Genomic DNA, 14149 nt, shown 5'->3' on the forward strand with positions numbered 1-14149 from the left:
GAAAATCTGTGACTTGGAGCAGTTATGAACTGCTTTGCTTTTGCCTGAAAACAGTGAAATGAAGTGTGTATAATGAATGCTCCTGTTACCTTGTTACCTCAGCTAACGGTTCTGCATTGCTTGATTTATTATTTTTTTTAATAGCAGACTATGCATTTTACCCCAAAACTCTTCAAAGCTTAGACTGGGGCAAGGCCTGGTTATGCATGTCTAGATTCAGTACTGAATTTAATCTGAATATTTGGATGTCAGATTCAGTTCTTTGCTAAAGCTTAGTGACATGCTAAGTGTTTAGCTAGACAAAGTTTTGAGCATTGACCTTCAAAATAAATAGGGGAGAGGGAAGGGGGGTGAGAATTGTGTGCATTTGCAGTGAAGTATTTTAAAAGAACCAGACAGTTTCTTATACAGTGGAATCTCAAACATGACAAGGTGTTGGCTGTTACACTTATTCTGGTCTTCTCTCTGCAATCTGTTTCCAGAGTAGCAGCCCACGATTTATAGCTATTCAGGAATGTATGGCCACGTTCTTATGGGAAACTGAGGCTGCTTGTCCAATCAAGGAAACAAAAGATGATTCTCAGGTGAGAAAGGGAGACATAATTGTACTCATAGTCTCAGTGTACCCTTGGAGAAAACTAAGTACAGTGAAGTCTCAAGTTGATCACGATTGAGTCTTGTGATATCTTACTGCTTTCTTCTTGAAGTGTTCCTGAAATGTGTAACTTCTGACTAAAGTATTCAAGTGCTGTCTCTCAAGAACAAATTACTTGCTGTGGCACTGAAAGTTTCATTCCCTCACAAGGTTGTTAATAACACTGAGTTTATATGTGAGGATATATATTGTACTTGTTTGTGTACAGATCATCAAATGAGGCTTTTTTTTAAATGAGCTACTCAGTTGCTTCTACTGTACAGGTCTCAACATAAACACATTAGTGTGAAAACAACCCTCAGTTAAAATTTCCTTGCTCTTTGCTAACCTGATAGAAGTTATCTGTTAAATTGCGCTTTGATATGTTGGTATGTTGCTGATGTCAATGGACAACAGTGCAAGAGAATTGAATGGGGTCTTGCTGTGGCCAGTGCTGTATTCTGGTTATCCAGATTAAGTTGCTAATTGTTATGCAGGCTAGGAATATGTGTAAATCACTACTTTGGCTCTTTAAACAAGTTAGAGATAAAACTTAAAGTAGAAGAAACACAGAAGGAGAAAATAATGCTGTCTTTTTGTTTTTGTTTTTTTAGTCCTGCTCTGTGCGAGATCCAAACACTGGCTTTCTGTTCAATCTGCAGCCATTAGCTTCTGAGAAAGGCTATATGGCTACTGGCATTGGGAAGAAGTTCTTGGTAAGGTTTCGCACTATACAACCTGTTGCTTATGGATGGTGCTGTTGCATTTTTCCAGTCTTGCTTAGTGAGCAAGTGGAGTTTTGACTTGGTCCTCTTATGAAATTGGAGTTGGCAGGACAGTACTGTGCTTGAGGGGAGGAATGGAACATAACGTGATTCATCTCAAATGGTCTTAAAAGCATCGAGCTTCAGGTTCTTAGCAGAGATAAGGTAGCCACACTTCCGAGGCTACACATGGTTTTCCAGTTATGGACTGTTGTGTAATAGCAGTTGATCTGCTGGTGCTGAAGAACTGGACAGTGGAAGCCTAGAAAGGGATCTAATCTGTCGGCATCAGTGTTCTTAATGCAATCTGCAGTTCTAGGCTGTCCGCAGATACTACTGTAGTGGTTTTTTTAGTCTAAGAATAAACTTGCTAAACCACATCCTGCACTTCTAGTGGGGAGAATTTGTGGACCCTGTAAGCTGAAGATTGGAGATATTTTTCCTGTATTACAGTGGTTATCTTGTAGTCTAGAAATGACAGACGGTGTCATGCTGCTTAAAATAGTTCTTGACAAGTGAGTTTTAGTGATGTAGCAAAGGCTATGTGGACCTAATTTTTCTGATGCAGTTAATACTGTGTACGCCCACATGTTTTCAAAACTTCTAGCTAAACATTTGTGGACCCATGCCAGATTGTGGGAAAATCAATGGCAAAACAGCTGCTGGATGTGAAGCAGAAAATCTGACATCAGTGAGGCTGGTGGAATTGGACAAAACCCTGTATCTGTCTGGTGAAGGGTTTCTAACTCTCACCTACAGAGGTCCTCTTCATGTGCAATCAGGTGAGTTCAGGAAATATGCAGTGAGGATGAATGCTTATTTATGTTGTGTTTTTTTTTTTTTTTAAATACCTGCTTCCTTGAAGCAGTTAGTAATAAGAGACTGCCAGAAAATTTTCAAGTTAAGTGTTAGCTTGAACCTGAATTCAGATATTCCCGAGTGAAGCAGCAGCAGCAAAGTGTTTGTTTTACAGGAACATCAGACACGTTCACAGTGACTTTCATTTGTAATGATTCATATCCTGGAGAGCTTAAGTTTGTGCGTGAAGAGATAAACAGCATGCTGAACATCCATGATACTTTTTTTGAGTTTCACACAGCTCTGGCCTGTGCTCCTGCTCCTGTAGACTGCCAGGTTACAGGTAAGTACCTGGAACTTCTGTGAGCTCTGTCCGACAAATATTGGAAGGATTAACTGAAGAGCAAGCTTCTGAGAGGAGGACTTTAAGAATACCTGTTGTGTAGATAGTTTTAAGACCTGAAGTCTTCATAGAAGTTGTAGAGAGGGAGAGGAGGTAAGTTGTCTGAAGCAGGCTTAAATTATGAAGACAGGCAAGAAGCTGATGTGGAACGTAGTGGTATACATGAGACCTGATAATCACTTTAAAAACCTGTAATCCTTATCATGACTGGATGCTGCTTTAGCCCAACTCCGAAGAAAACAAGTTAATTTAGTATTGGCCTCTGTAAAAATGCACCTGTGAATTGTGGAGTAGTACTTGTAGTAAGTACACTGAATTCCCTACTACTTGTGGGAAGTAACCGTCAAGGGAACTCTGTTCTACATTTGGTGTAGTGACATTTTTATGGCAACAGTACCTTCTCTCAACAGATATCTAATGTGATTCTGAAAATTACTTGCAGTTATGTGTATTCATCAGTGAAACTTGTATTGTTTCAAACCCAATACTGCTGCAAGTATCTAATAAGTTGCCTTTCAGCTTACTGTATGCACCACATATTTTTCAGATGCTGCTGGCAATGAGTATGACTTAAGCGACTTGAGCAAAGAGGGTGAACCATGGGTTGCTATAGACACTTCAAAGGAAGCAAAGAAGCAAACATTTTTCTTGAATGTCTGCAAGCCTTTACCCTATGTGCCTGGATGCCCTGGTAAGCCAAGTGGCAAGCATTTCTTGACTTGTCACTTCTGATGCAAGACCCTATATGCAGAATGACATCCCCGGTTATTTTAGTAGGATTTCTTGAATCCTGCCTGTTCAGTTGCTGAACTTGCGTGGACCTGGGTGAGGTATGTCAAGGGTTATAATAAACCTTGACTTTCTCAAACTGACGGCAGTCTTAATGCTCATCAGGACTCTTGCATTGAGATGCATGGGAATGCATTTGGGAAAAATGCATTGAGGGCGGTATTTACCAGTATCCTTGCTTTTTTTTTAAATTTTTTTAAAGAAGAAAGCAAAGTTAAATGTTGTTGAAGCCTCCTAACTGAATGAGGCGGGAATGAGAAGGTTCTGCCACATCTTACTGCACTTCTAGCCAGTTTGATTCATTTAACCTGTTGCTGTGTTCTTTTATCGGTCTGTCGGTGCAGATATGTTAGTGCAGTTTTAAAGATTTCAGTGAATGCAGGACAGTAACTTGTTCTATTCCTCAAAGGCTTTGGTCACATAATGTCTCTGACTGTATTTATGAAAACACTTCTGTTGTTCTGCTTGAGGAGTTTGAGACAGTCTGCTATAATGCTCAAAGCTCTCTTAAAGCTACTCCATTATGGCTTTTACAATAAAGTTAACTCTAATCATCAAAGCTTTGAACTAAAATACAGGCTTTTTCTTTTTTCCTGTAGGTGGTGCCATAGGATCTTGTGTGAAATATGCTGATAAAAGCAAGAACCTTGGAGTCATCCAGATAAACCCACAGGCTGCTACTGATGGATCATTAAGCATTATCTACTTGAATGGTGACACGTGCAAAGATAAGCAGCGTTATTCTACACGTATAATCTTCGAGTGCGATCAAACAATGGTAACTTTCTGTGCTAATTGCTATTAATGAAGATTTTAGGGCTTGGACTTACTATAACAAAGTAGCCTATGTTTATTCCTCTTGGAATGGAGAGCCTGTTTCTGTATAGTAGTATCCTGTATGCAGGCTTTACCCTTGTCTCTCCTTACACCTGCTTTCCTGAGCTCGTAGAACACAACAGTAAACTGTATCGAGGAATCCTGTGAGCCACCAAAAGCAGATCTTTGCTGAAAATGAGTACTGAAATTTAATAATAGAGATCTTAGACTGTGCAACTACAAAAACAAAGATTCTGCATGTACATTTTGAGGCTTGCAATGCAATTGGTAGTAAGCCTCCTTCATACGGATCTTTTCTGTAGGGATCACCAATGTTTGAGCGAGAGGATGACTGTGAGTTCTTATTTGTTTGGAGAACCTTGGCAGCATGTCCTGTTCACAAAGCAGAAGGTAAGTGTAGTGATTTGAGCTTTAAAATATCAAACAAATATGTAAAAAAGTAAATAGGGAAGCTACATTTTGTTTCTTGCCCTGTGAATCTTTCTGTAAAAGGTGCTGGCTTGTGGAGGGGTGTCTCTCCTGAGCTTTAAGCCAATTAGGAGTCACACCTAGCATTAAAAGTACAATTTAGGATGACAGGCAAATGTAATTCCCTATCCAGGGAAAGAGATAAAGTAGTAATTGCTGTCTCTGACAAATCATAGTACTACCTTGTTAAATCACAGGCCAACTAGCTAGTGTCTTGTAAACCTTAAAAGCATCAGAGAGAGAACGCAGTTGATCCTATGCCTGGCAAGTCATTCACTGTCCCCTACTGAAGACCGGAAGCTATACTGTAAACTTGACTCTTGTTAGACCATGGGGGACAGTATCAGGTATCAGAGTTCACAGTTGACTCCAGGACATGCAAGAAGGAATCACAGGTTCTAATTCTGGTGCTCAGCTCAGTTGGCTCTTGGATGGGAAGTTGAGCATGCAGGTATCTTCTCTGCCCTTGCAGGCTTTGTTTTGCAACTTGTAGATAATGCCTTATAAAAAATCCAGACTTACTGTAAAGGGTCTGTCACAGCAGTCCTAGGCATTATTGAAACTGCCAGTGATCTCATGTGGCATAAGAGGGAAGTTTACAAGCTACTGCTCTGTAGTACACCATTACTGTGCAGGACACTGGTGACAAGAGTTGTGGTTTTGAAGGGAGGGAAACGGATGTGATGTCTTTAACTTGGTACTAACTTGTTGGATGATTGAGCGGAGCATAATAATCTTATATCTGAGAATTGGATATTTGGATTCTGATAAAAATATCTGATAATCGATAAATATCCGAGTGAAACAATCAGATATTTTTCTTAAAAGTTTCGGAATATTGAGCAAAGGGTTACTTTAAAACTGAGGACTTGATCAGCACCAAAGTTACTGATATATATCAGCTAATTGGATCCATGTAACTAGAATTTTCCCAAACCTTTTCTGTATACATCTTGGTAGATGTGTAAGCTGTTAGCTAACACTTCCTATGATCAATTATTTCCTAACTTCAAACTTTATAGCTGTTAAAAAGATACAAAACTGACATCTAGGACAGCTTCTGCTTCGGCCTTGCGACCTTGCTGTTCTTTCCAGATAATTAACTAAATGCTGGACTTGGTGTCTCCTGGTTCTGTACTTAACCTTTGGCATGGCTGAAAGAACCACCTGTGAGGCCACTTTAAGGTAGTTTTTGAACTACAGTGTGAGTTCTGCATCTTGGTTTAGTGGCAATTATACAAGAAATGTTCCATTTGTAGCTTAGTCTCATAGTTCTAGGTATTGGTGACTTCCTGAAACAAGCTGCTTAACTGGACTAAAATGGTTCTTCAGTGTCACTGCCCTAAGGTGCCAACTGTTCATTTTTGTGGCCTTATTTGTGCCAGTAAGCCTTAATTGTCCTAAGTATATTTAGCATGGCTCATAGATAATTAAATCTATTTTAAATTCTTAACTTTTCTTTAAAGGAGAGGATTGCCAGGTGAAGGATCCGAAGTATGGTCATGTTTATAACCTCAAGCCACTTTCCAATAAAGACATAAAAGTGAGTACAGATGAATATGACTACTACTTCAGAGTTTGTGGAGAAATAACAGAACCTTGCAAACAAGAGGCTCACACTGTGTCATCGTGTCAAGTAAAGAAGACGGACCGTACTTTGAGAAAAGTAGCAGGTATAGCACTTGATTGGAAGGAATTTAGAGGATGGGAAGATTAACCAGGGTGTAATTGAAGCTGCCATGTGATAGAAGAGGGATTATTGCTAATCTCATACATATTATGAGATAAAGCACCCTACCAATTTTGCTTCATGTGCAAATAAAATGTCATGTATATAGTCATCTTGACACAGAATTAGGAATGAGTTAACCCTACTGTACTGGAGTACTCATTCAGTAATTAGGTCACAAGTTTTAGAGGAAGATTGAGGTCTTTCTACTGGTACTTAATTGTGCATGTTACTGCTGTCTATATAACCCTGTTGCCAGAAGCATTACTGTAGTTGTGTTTTTATTGGATTAGCTGTTTATTTTTATCAACTCTTTGCTTCTAGGCTTACTTACAGAAAAACTGACTTTCAAAAATGGTTTAATAATGATTAATTACACCAGTGGAGAAAAATGTCATAAAATATACGAACGGTCAACTGCCATATTATTCTATTGTGACAAGACTACATCTGAGGTTAGTTTCTGAACATATTCTTCCTGTATGTACTGTCTTCCAGAGTTGCCCTCTTAATGTGTGGAAGGGTGAGGTGAAGAACACGAACTAGCTTCCTTCAAGGACTGCCTAATCATATACAAATTAGGCAGGAGATTGAAAGGTCCTGTGAGGTGTAATAAAAAATGAGGAATAGTTTGCACTCTCTATTTATGGAAGGTACTTCCATCATGCCCCAGGAAAGTCAGGGCATGTTGTTCCTTTATGGGATGCCTGCCATTGGCAAAGCTCTTGGACATGTTCGGAAGGGATGTTCTCCCAGAAATAACAGCCGTTTCTTTGTAAGAAATAAAAAGTAGGAGGATGAATCTGCAGGAAAGCAGGTGTTATGTGGCCAGACAAAAACAAGCTGGTTACTTGCTTTTAGTATCCCTCTCTGTGCTTGTGCTTTCCTTCTTCAACAATGGTGCCTAGAGTTACTTTTGCTCTTCTCCCTCCTTATTTCACGGAGGAGGCAGAAGCTCCTAATGACCACCCTCTTATCAGAAGTGTGTATGTGGATAAACTCAGGTTTGGGAGAAGCCGTGCTTTCAGCTAGTCAGAGGCATAGTGTGGCTCTAAGGTAATACGTAAATACAAGTTCCTGGATCTTCTTGAAGCAACACTGAGACATTTTGGTAGCTTCATTGTGTCTAAACGGTAAAGTAAATTCCTTTTGTATTTTGTTCTTTCAGCCTGTATTTTTGAAGGAAACTCCAGATTGTACCTACATGTTTGAATGGCATACTCAGTATGCTTGCCCACCTGTAAAATCTACTGAGTGCTCCTACAAGTAAGTAGTTTTCAGAAACTTAAAGTGGAGCTGTTTGACAGAAACAAATACAGCCTTATTGCAACTCAGCTCAGTACTTCCACTGTAGCTATTGTGTTTTGACTTAGTCAGCAATGAGCTAATGTGGCATTCAGTGCCAATGCAATGTATTTTAAGTGACTTCTGTACTTCCTAAAACTAATTTCACTGAAGAAAAATACTACTTTGAGCTTCTTCTGGGGAGTAAGCGTAGTATCAAAGTGAACTGTTGGGAAGGCAGTTGATCGTGGTTGAACTCTGAGCACGTTAGGTGGTTGCAAGTGTCTACTTATTTTTTAACTATAGCTAATTTAAACAAGACTACAACTGCTGTCTGTTTGGAACTTCCGCCAAACAAAGCTCCAGGAAAAATGTCATCTATTTCTGTCAACCAAGTATTAGCTCATTAAGATTTGATAAGTGGGGTCAAATGTGGCTAGTAATTGGCCCAGAGTTTTAGCATCCAACACCATGATACGTTTCTACCCAGAGGTAAAACAATCCACTATAACTGTGCATTTGTGCTTGCCATGCACTGAAAGCCTGTACACTTCAAGGAAAAGTCAGAATTACTCTTGCATTGGCTGATGGCTGTGTGCACATGGACAGTTACGGTGGGGATGGCTGGTGCAGTGATATATCTCTGTACTGAATCTGAGGTTTGTAGGCAGCAATGAGTCTGCAGATTTCTCCTCCAGCATGATACTCTGCTTACAGAGTTGTTAGGTTAAAAGTTATTGTAGTATCTTAAGAATTATAACTTACAATTAATTTTTTTAAGATTTCTTTTAATTTGAATCCTTTGTCTTACTTACAGGGATAATGAAGGAAACTTCTATGACTTTTCATCTCTGACACGGCACAGAGAGAATTGGGAGGCAATTGCTCTGTCTGCTTCTACACAGAAATACTATATTAATGTCTGCAAGCCTTTAGTACCATATGGTGCTGCACGTAAGAGCAAAATAAAAATATATTCTTGCTGTAGCTAGGGGAGGCAAGTAGTAGGACAGTACTGCTGGTTGTTCAGAGTGGGAAAAAGTTGCAAAGCAAAGTATGTGGAGACAGTGTAACTTCAGCACCAGAGGGAAGGGTAGATTGCAGGCCTGATTTCCATCTGCTTGGTGGATGAGATTCACTAGTAGCTCTTATCTTCTTTTGATAACTTCAGCACTCTAGCTCTTCCATCCTTATCCAAAGTCTGCTGTAGCTCTTAAAGATTAAAATAATCTTTTGGCACAAGATGTTAACTCCAGAATTCTCTACGCATCTTCTGACCGACTCCACATTTTGTGCAGTGGAAGACCAGGTAACAGACTCTGGCCTTTTACTCTATGTAGTAGTCTACTTCCCCAGTAGTAGCTGCCACTGCTTTCTAAATGACCTTGAGTGAAGTGACACCGTTGCTGCTACTTGTGATTTTGGGTGGGAGAGGAACCAGTGAGTATGATTTGGACAGTGGCTTGGAGATAGATCAGCCATGACATACCTGAAAGTAGAGTAGTGGAGTTTTATTCCAGGCAAGTAAACCTTAATAACATTTGGAGTAGTAATGCAGTTTTTCTTCATCTGTATAGGTTCCTGTCCTTCTGACGCTGCTGCCTCCCTCATGGAGGGTGCAAAATGTACAAGTCTTGGGGAAGTGGCTGATGGTCCCCGGTGGGAAAATAGTATTTCTATTTTGAAATATATTAACGGGGAGCAGTGTCCAGATAAAATTCGCAAGAAAACAACAATACTGCGCCTCAAGTGTGATGAAAGCAAAATTGTAAGTGGGCTCCTTTGTAAGTTGGGTTTTATGTTTTCATGAGTTTTTCATACCACTGTATGTGCATGGAGAATGGTGGGTAGTTCCTATCATTCCCTAATTGTCTGGAGCTGGATGGGAGATAGTCTTGTAAGCAGACTGGCTTATCGGTTACTTGAACATTAGATGCTGAGTAGTTTTTGAGATCTCTTTGTACAATCTGCTAGCACAGGTTTTATCATCTGAAATAGCTTCAGAGTGTCTGTGTTTTGAAGATGATTGTATTGCAGGTTGGAAAGTCTTTCAGGTAGTAAATAATGCTATTGGCTGTGTAGGTCTTAACTGTTGCACATCTGTATGCCTTGCCTTTAAGTACTCTTCTGTTTGGCAAGATGTCTTACCCTCACCTTTTGGATTTTTCTGTCGATCTGCTAAGCTGCCTTTAGCTCTCCTCTCATCAATTTTATTGCTTCTGATAATGATTCTGTACTGTTGTGTATTTGAAATATTCAAATACTCTGTCATGGGGTTAATTCATTGGACCATGATGGTCTGTTAAGTCCTAGGACTGGCATTTGAATTGAACTCAGCTACAGGCTTCAGAGATAACCCTGTGGCATGGAATCTTACCGTATCACTGTAGAGATGTTGCTTTCTCCACTGTTTCATGTTTAGGAATCGAAGCCAGAACTTATAACGGCCATTGAAGATTGTGAATATACCTTCTTGTGGTTCACTGCTGCTGCGTGTCCTCTTAAAAGCAATGTGCAGAATGACTGCCGGGTAACCAATCCTGCAACAGGTGAGAAGACCTCAGGATTTTGTATGTGGAAGGGGCTGTTGGAGGTGGAACTACTGCGTTAGTGTTCTTGAGGGACTTCAATAGCAAAGGGCAGGGTGATGCATCCTCTGGATAGTGACTAACAAGCTTATAGGTTGGGTAGAAATGTCTTGTAAGGTATTGCAGTGTCCCTTGGAACATAAATAGTCTGTAGTTCTGAAACTAGTTTTACCTCTAATTATTAATATGAATTAGTAACTGTTTTCTAAGCTAGCAGGCAAGTAGAGGATGGTTGACCTTCCTACTAATCAAGTTACTGAAAGCTTTTAATACAAAGAAATGTCTTGATTTTTAATCTGAATAAAAGATTGAATTTATTCCTTGATCTGCACACAGGCCACCTCTTTGATTTGACATCGCTAAAGCGAGAGTCTGGCTATACCATCAGTGATTCACACAACAGAAAAATTGAGTTGAACGTTTGTGCTGAAGCTAGAAGTTCATGTGCAAATGGAGCTGGTAAGCATATTATCCCCTCTGAGACTGTAATTGCTGACTATAGTGTACCCAAAGGAAATACTTACGCTCAAGTTTACGGTAAAATGTGAGGGGCAGGCTTTACTGCAAATGTGGGAATAGTGAAGAGAACAGCTGTGTGGCTGAGTTGGCTAGGAACAGATTCTAAAGCTGTTTTAGGAAACTAAGCAATGTATTCTTATCAAATTCCATTCCTAAACATACATGGGCGTGCTTCCAGTCCAATCCCTTTAGGTCTGAATAGTGGATATTCTTTTGGACCTGAGGGCAGGAGTGTAGATGCTTCTACTGCACTTCTTGGCTGTTGTGAAAAGGAAGAAGTTACAGGCTTTCAGCTAGAGTGAGCTGAGCACAAAAACTGCTCTGTGGTGATGTGTTGCTGTAATGCTTCTGCACTGAGCCTTGTGTCCGCACTTCAAACCCTTGCCAACCCTCTTTCTAGCTTTCTGTTCTGTTTTAGGTGCTTCTGAAACATCAGTAGAAGTTCACTTGTATTTTAAGCTGCTTAAGAGCAGGTTGAATTGCTAGCTCTTCTGTCAAACTGAATATGAGATGATATTTAAGCATCTTAAATGCTAAAATAGGAGTATTGCTTGTGAATTGAAAATTATTTTTGTGTAGTTAGAAGAAAATACGGGATTGACTTGGTTTTTTTAAGAGGCATCTTAATAAAATAATATATAATCTGGCTGACATTTTATGTTAATCTCTTGGTTTTAAGGGAAGTGGTAACCAGACACTGTGCTTTGTGATTCCTTAAACATATATAGAGGCAGTACATTCTGCTGGTTAATGAAGTATTAAAGACAATATTTGGTCTTTTGTTTCAGTGCAGTTCAGCTCAGTTTAATGGCAGCTCCAGATGGTGAGAAAAAGCCTGTCTTTTGTAGGAAAACAAAAGTGAGACTAAAATATTAAGTTTCCTGCCGTTCATGTTGTAAGGTGCAAGCAGTTTTTAAGGGCAGTTACATCAGACATGATCCATTTTGTTAATTTTTCTTTTTTACTTCAGCTGTCTGCATCACTGGTGGTCCAAAATCAATTAATGCTGGAAAACTGAATAAAACTTTAACTTATGAAGATCAGGTGTTAAAGCTTGTCTATGAAGATGGAGATACTTGCCCTGCAGACCCTGAACTGAAGCATAAAAGCTATTTTAGCTTTGTGTGCAAGTCTGATGTTGGAGATGACAGTCGGCCTGTTTTTCTGTCTTTCGACGAGCAGACATGCACTAGTTATTTCTCTTGGCATACTTCCTTGGCGTGTGAGGAAGAGGTAAGAATTACTTCTATGGAAAACACTTGTGAGACTAAATTTGGGGTGGTGGGGTTAGGCACAGTAGCAGTGTATGTTTTAAATCGCTTGATGGAAAGGTCTCTTCTTGTAGTAGAGAACCCAAATTCATGTAGAAGTTCTCAAATATTTTTCTTACTGACGTTTTCAGCAGGGATGAACAATACTTGGCAGACTTCCGGTCTGCGTGATGAGCCAAGTTAAAACTTTAATGCATCAGAATAGTCCCTCTGTGAAACCTATTTAGCTGCTTCCCTGTAAAGCCCTATATCTTCTATTTGAGCATCTACTTGGGAATTGATGGTTAAGATTCTCCAGTGCAATAGGCCAACAGAGCTTAGGTTGAGTTGAGGATAGACAGCATCTCTGGGCATGGGGGTAGTCTTTTTTTCTAAGCAAGTGACTGGAGGCCAGGCAAGTGTATGATCAGTTTCTTCAGTGCAAAAACTGTTAAACCGTGATAGCATGAACTGAGGATCCACCTCTGCTATAAAACACATGCTGTAATAACGTGCTTTGGTCAACTCTAGATGAACTGGTGTTCCAGACAATACTTTGAGCTAGTCTTACTTTAGTTAATTTTAGCTAGTTAAATTGTTACCAGTAGTGGGTGCACAGAATAAAAGCAGCAATAGGAACAGAAAGCTAAACGAGTTATAGGGTGAATTCAGATCTTAACACCTGAACAGTCCCTTTTGTGAATCTGCCTAATCATTCTTTCCTGCCTTGATTACTTCTAGTGTGGCGAGCATTTTCTGTGACAAGTTGTTTTTCTTCCTCATCATTGTCTCAATACTACCATAGCTCTCACTTCCATTTAGAAAAAACATAATCCAGTTTTCCTTTCCCCAGCAGGAACTATGACGTGTGCCATCCTTCTCTTGTAAGAGTTCTACTACACATAGCTTTGGTTTCCTCTTCAGTAATATGTACCATCTTGCAGTACACACCAACAGTGCCTAAAAACATTGCGTTTTCTAGCCTGTTAACTCTGTTCAGTGATCATTTGTGCATTGCTGATCACTTCTCACAGTGTAGCCACAGTGACCCTAGCTATTTCAGTGTAGTGATAGCTAGGTAGCAATTCTGATGATTTGCTCTGAAATTAAATGGTAATTTCGTTAGTTGCTCCTTATCTAATAACTAAGCAAAAACAGACTTCCCAAATTCCAGGTAGGCTGCCAGTAAGCTTATGCACTTTAAGAATGCATGAAGTCAGTTCGGAGGAAACCTAGTGCTCAAACCATCAACTTGCAATGCAATAACTTTACATTGTTATAACCAGGCTTGTTTACTGGAGATGGCCCAGTGTTGTGTGGGAGATGGGGAGAGGAAGGAACTGTAGAATCTACTGATCTTACGAAGACATAATGACCATGTATGCTGGAGTATGCATGCCAGAGCTTTATGTCTTGGTGGTGTTCTGATATGGTCTCTATTCCATGTTTAAATGACTGAGGCTTTTCATGCACAGCTTGTAGGTGTCTAGTATCTATAGACAAACAGAAATTGTAAGAAATGCTGCTTTACTTAAATCAAATTTGAAACTTTTAAATGCAGCTACACTTCTGGCCCTGTGAAGGGCAGGATGTTTGTCAATAAATCAAAGCAAGTAATAAAAGAATAAAAGCAATAAAATGTGTTCACTTGTAGGTGAAGTGCTCATTATTGAACGGCAGTTCCGTTATTGACCTGTCTCCTCTGATCCATCGCACTGGGTATTATGAGGCATTTGTGGATGAAGATATAACAGATGTTTCTCCAGACTTCTACATTAACATCTGTGAACCTCTCAATCCTATCAAAGGTGTCAGTTGCCCACCTGGAGCAGCTGTTTGCATGGTTCCTGTTAATGGACCACCAGTCGTAAGTACTATGCCTGGAATCACTGAAACGGGTGTTTCCCTCCTAGTTTAAAACAGCATCCCTGCCTAGAGACCTGATTTGAACCACAGGCTCGACAATGGCTTAAAGAAATGGAATGCAAAATTGAAATCTATCCTGCAAAATTCCCTTTCATTGCTTTTCCCCACGAAGAAGCATTTTCCTATCCTGAACCCCAGTAATTTTTTGTGGTGTCAAAAA

General features: G+C 39.8%; 1 protein-coding gene across 1 annotated transcript in view; it reads left to right on the plus strand.

Moving 5' to 3' along the window:
* IGF2R (insulin like growth factor 2 receptor) overlaps window positions 1-14149 on the plus strand; it is a 58637-nt gene that overhangs the window by 30698 nt on the left and 13790 nt on the right. Inside the window, exons 20-35 of the mRNA XM_075088035.1 lie at window positions 483-584; window positions 1249-1350; window positions 2006-2180; window positions 2372-2539; window positions 3147-3290; window positions 3988-4166; window positions 4528-4615; window positions 6160-6366; window positions 6747-6877; window positions 7591-7688; window positions 8524-8660; window positions 9284-9474; window positions 10129-10255; window positions 10631-10753; window positions 11784-12046; window positions 13718-13930. Of these exons, the coding sequence (XP_074944136.1) occupies window positions 483-584; window positions 1249-1350; window positions 2006-2180; window positions 2372-2539; window positions 3147-3290; window positions 3988-4166; window positions 4528-4615; window positions 6160-6366; window positions 6747-6877; window positions 7591-7688; window positions 8524-8660; window positions 9284-9474; window positions 10129-10255; window positions 10631-10753; window positions 11784-12046; window positions 13718-13930 (2448 nt within the window). The remainder of the gene's footprint in view (window positions 1-482; window positions 585-1248; window positions 1351-2005; window positions 2181-2371; window positions 2540-3146; window positions 3291-3987; window positions 4167-4527; window positions 4616-6159; window positions 6367-6746; window positions 6878-7590; window positions 7689-8523; window positions 8661-9283; window positions 9475-10128; window positions 10256-10630; window positions 10754-11783; window positions 12047-13717; window positions 13931-14149) is intronic.

Source organism: Phalacrocorax aristotelis, chromosome 3 (assembly GCF_949628215.1).
Source record: "Phalacrocorax aristotelis chromosome 3, bGulAri2.1, whole genome shotgun sequence".
Taxonomy (NCBI): domain Eukaryota; kingdom Metazoa; phylum Chordata; class Aves; order Suliformes; family Phalacrocoracidae; genus Phalacrocorax; species Phalacrocorax aristotelis.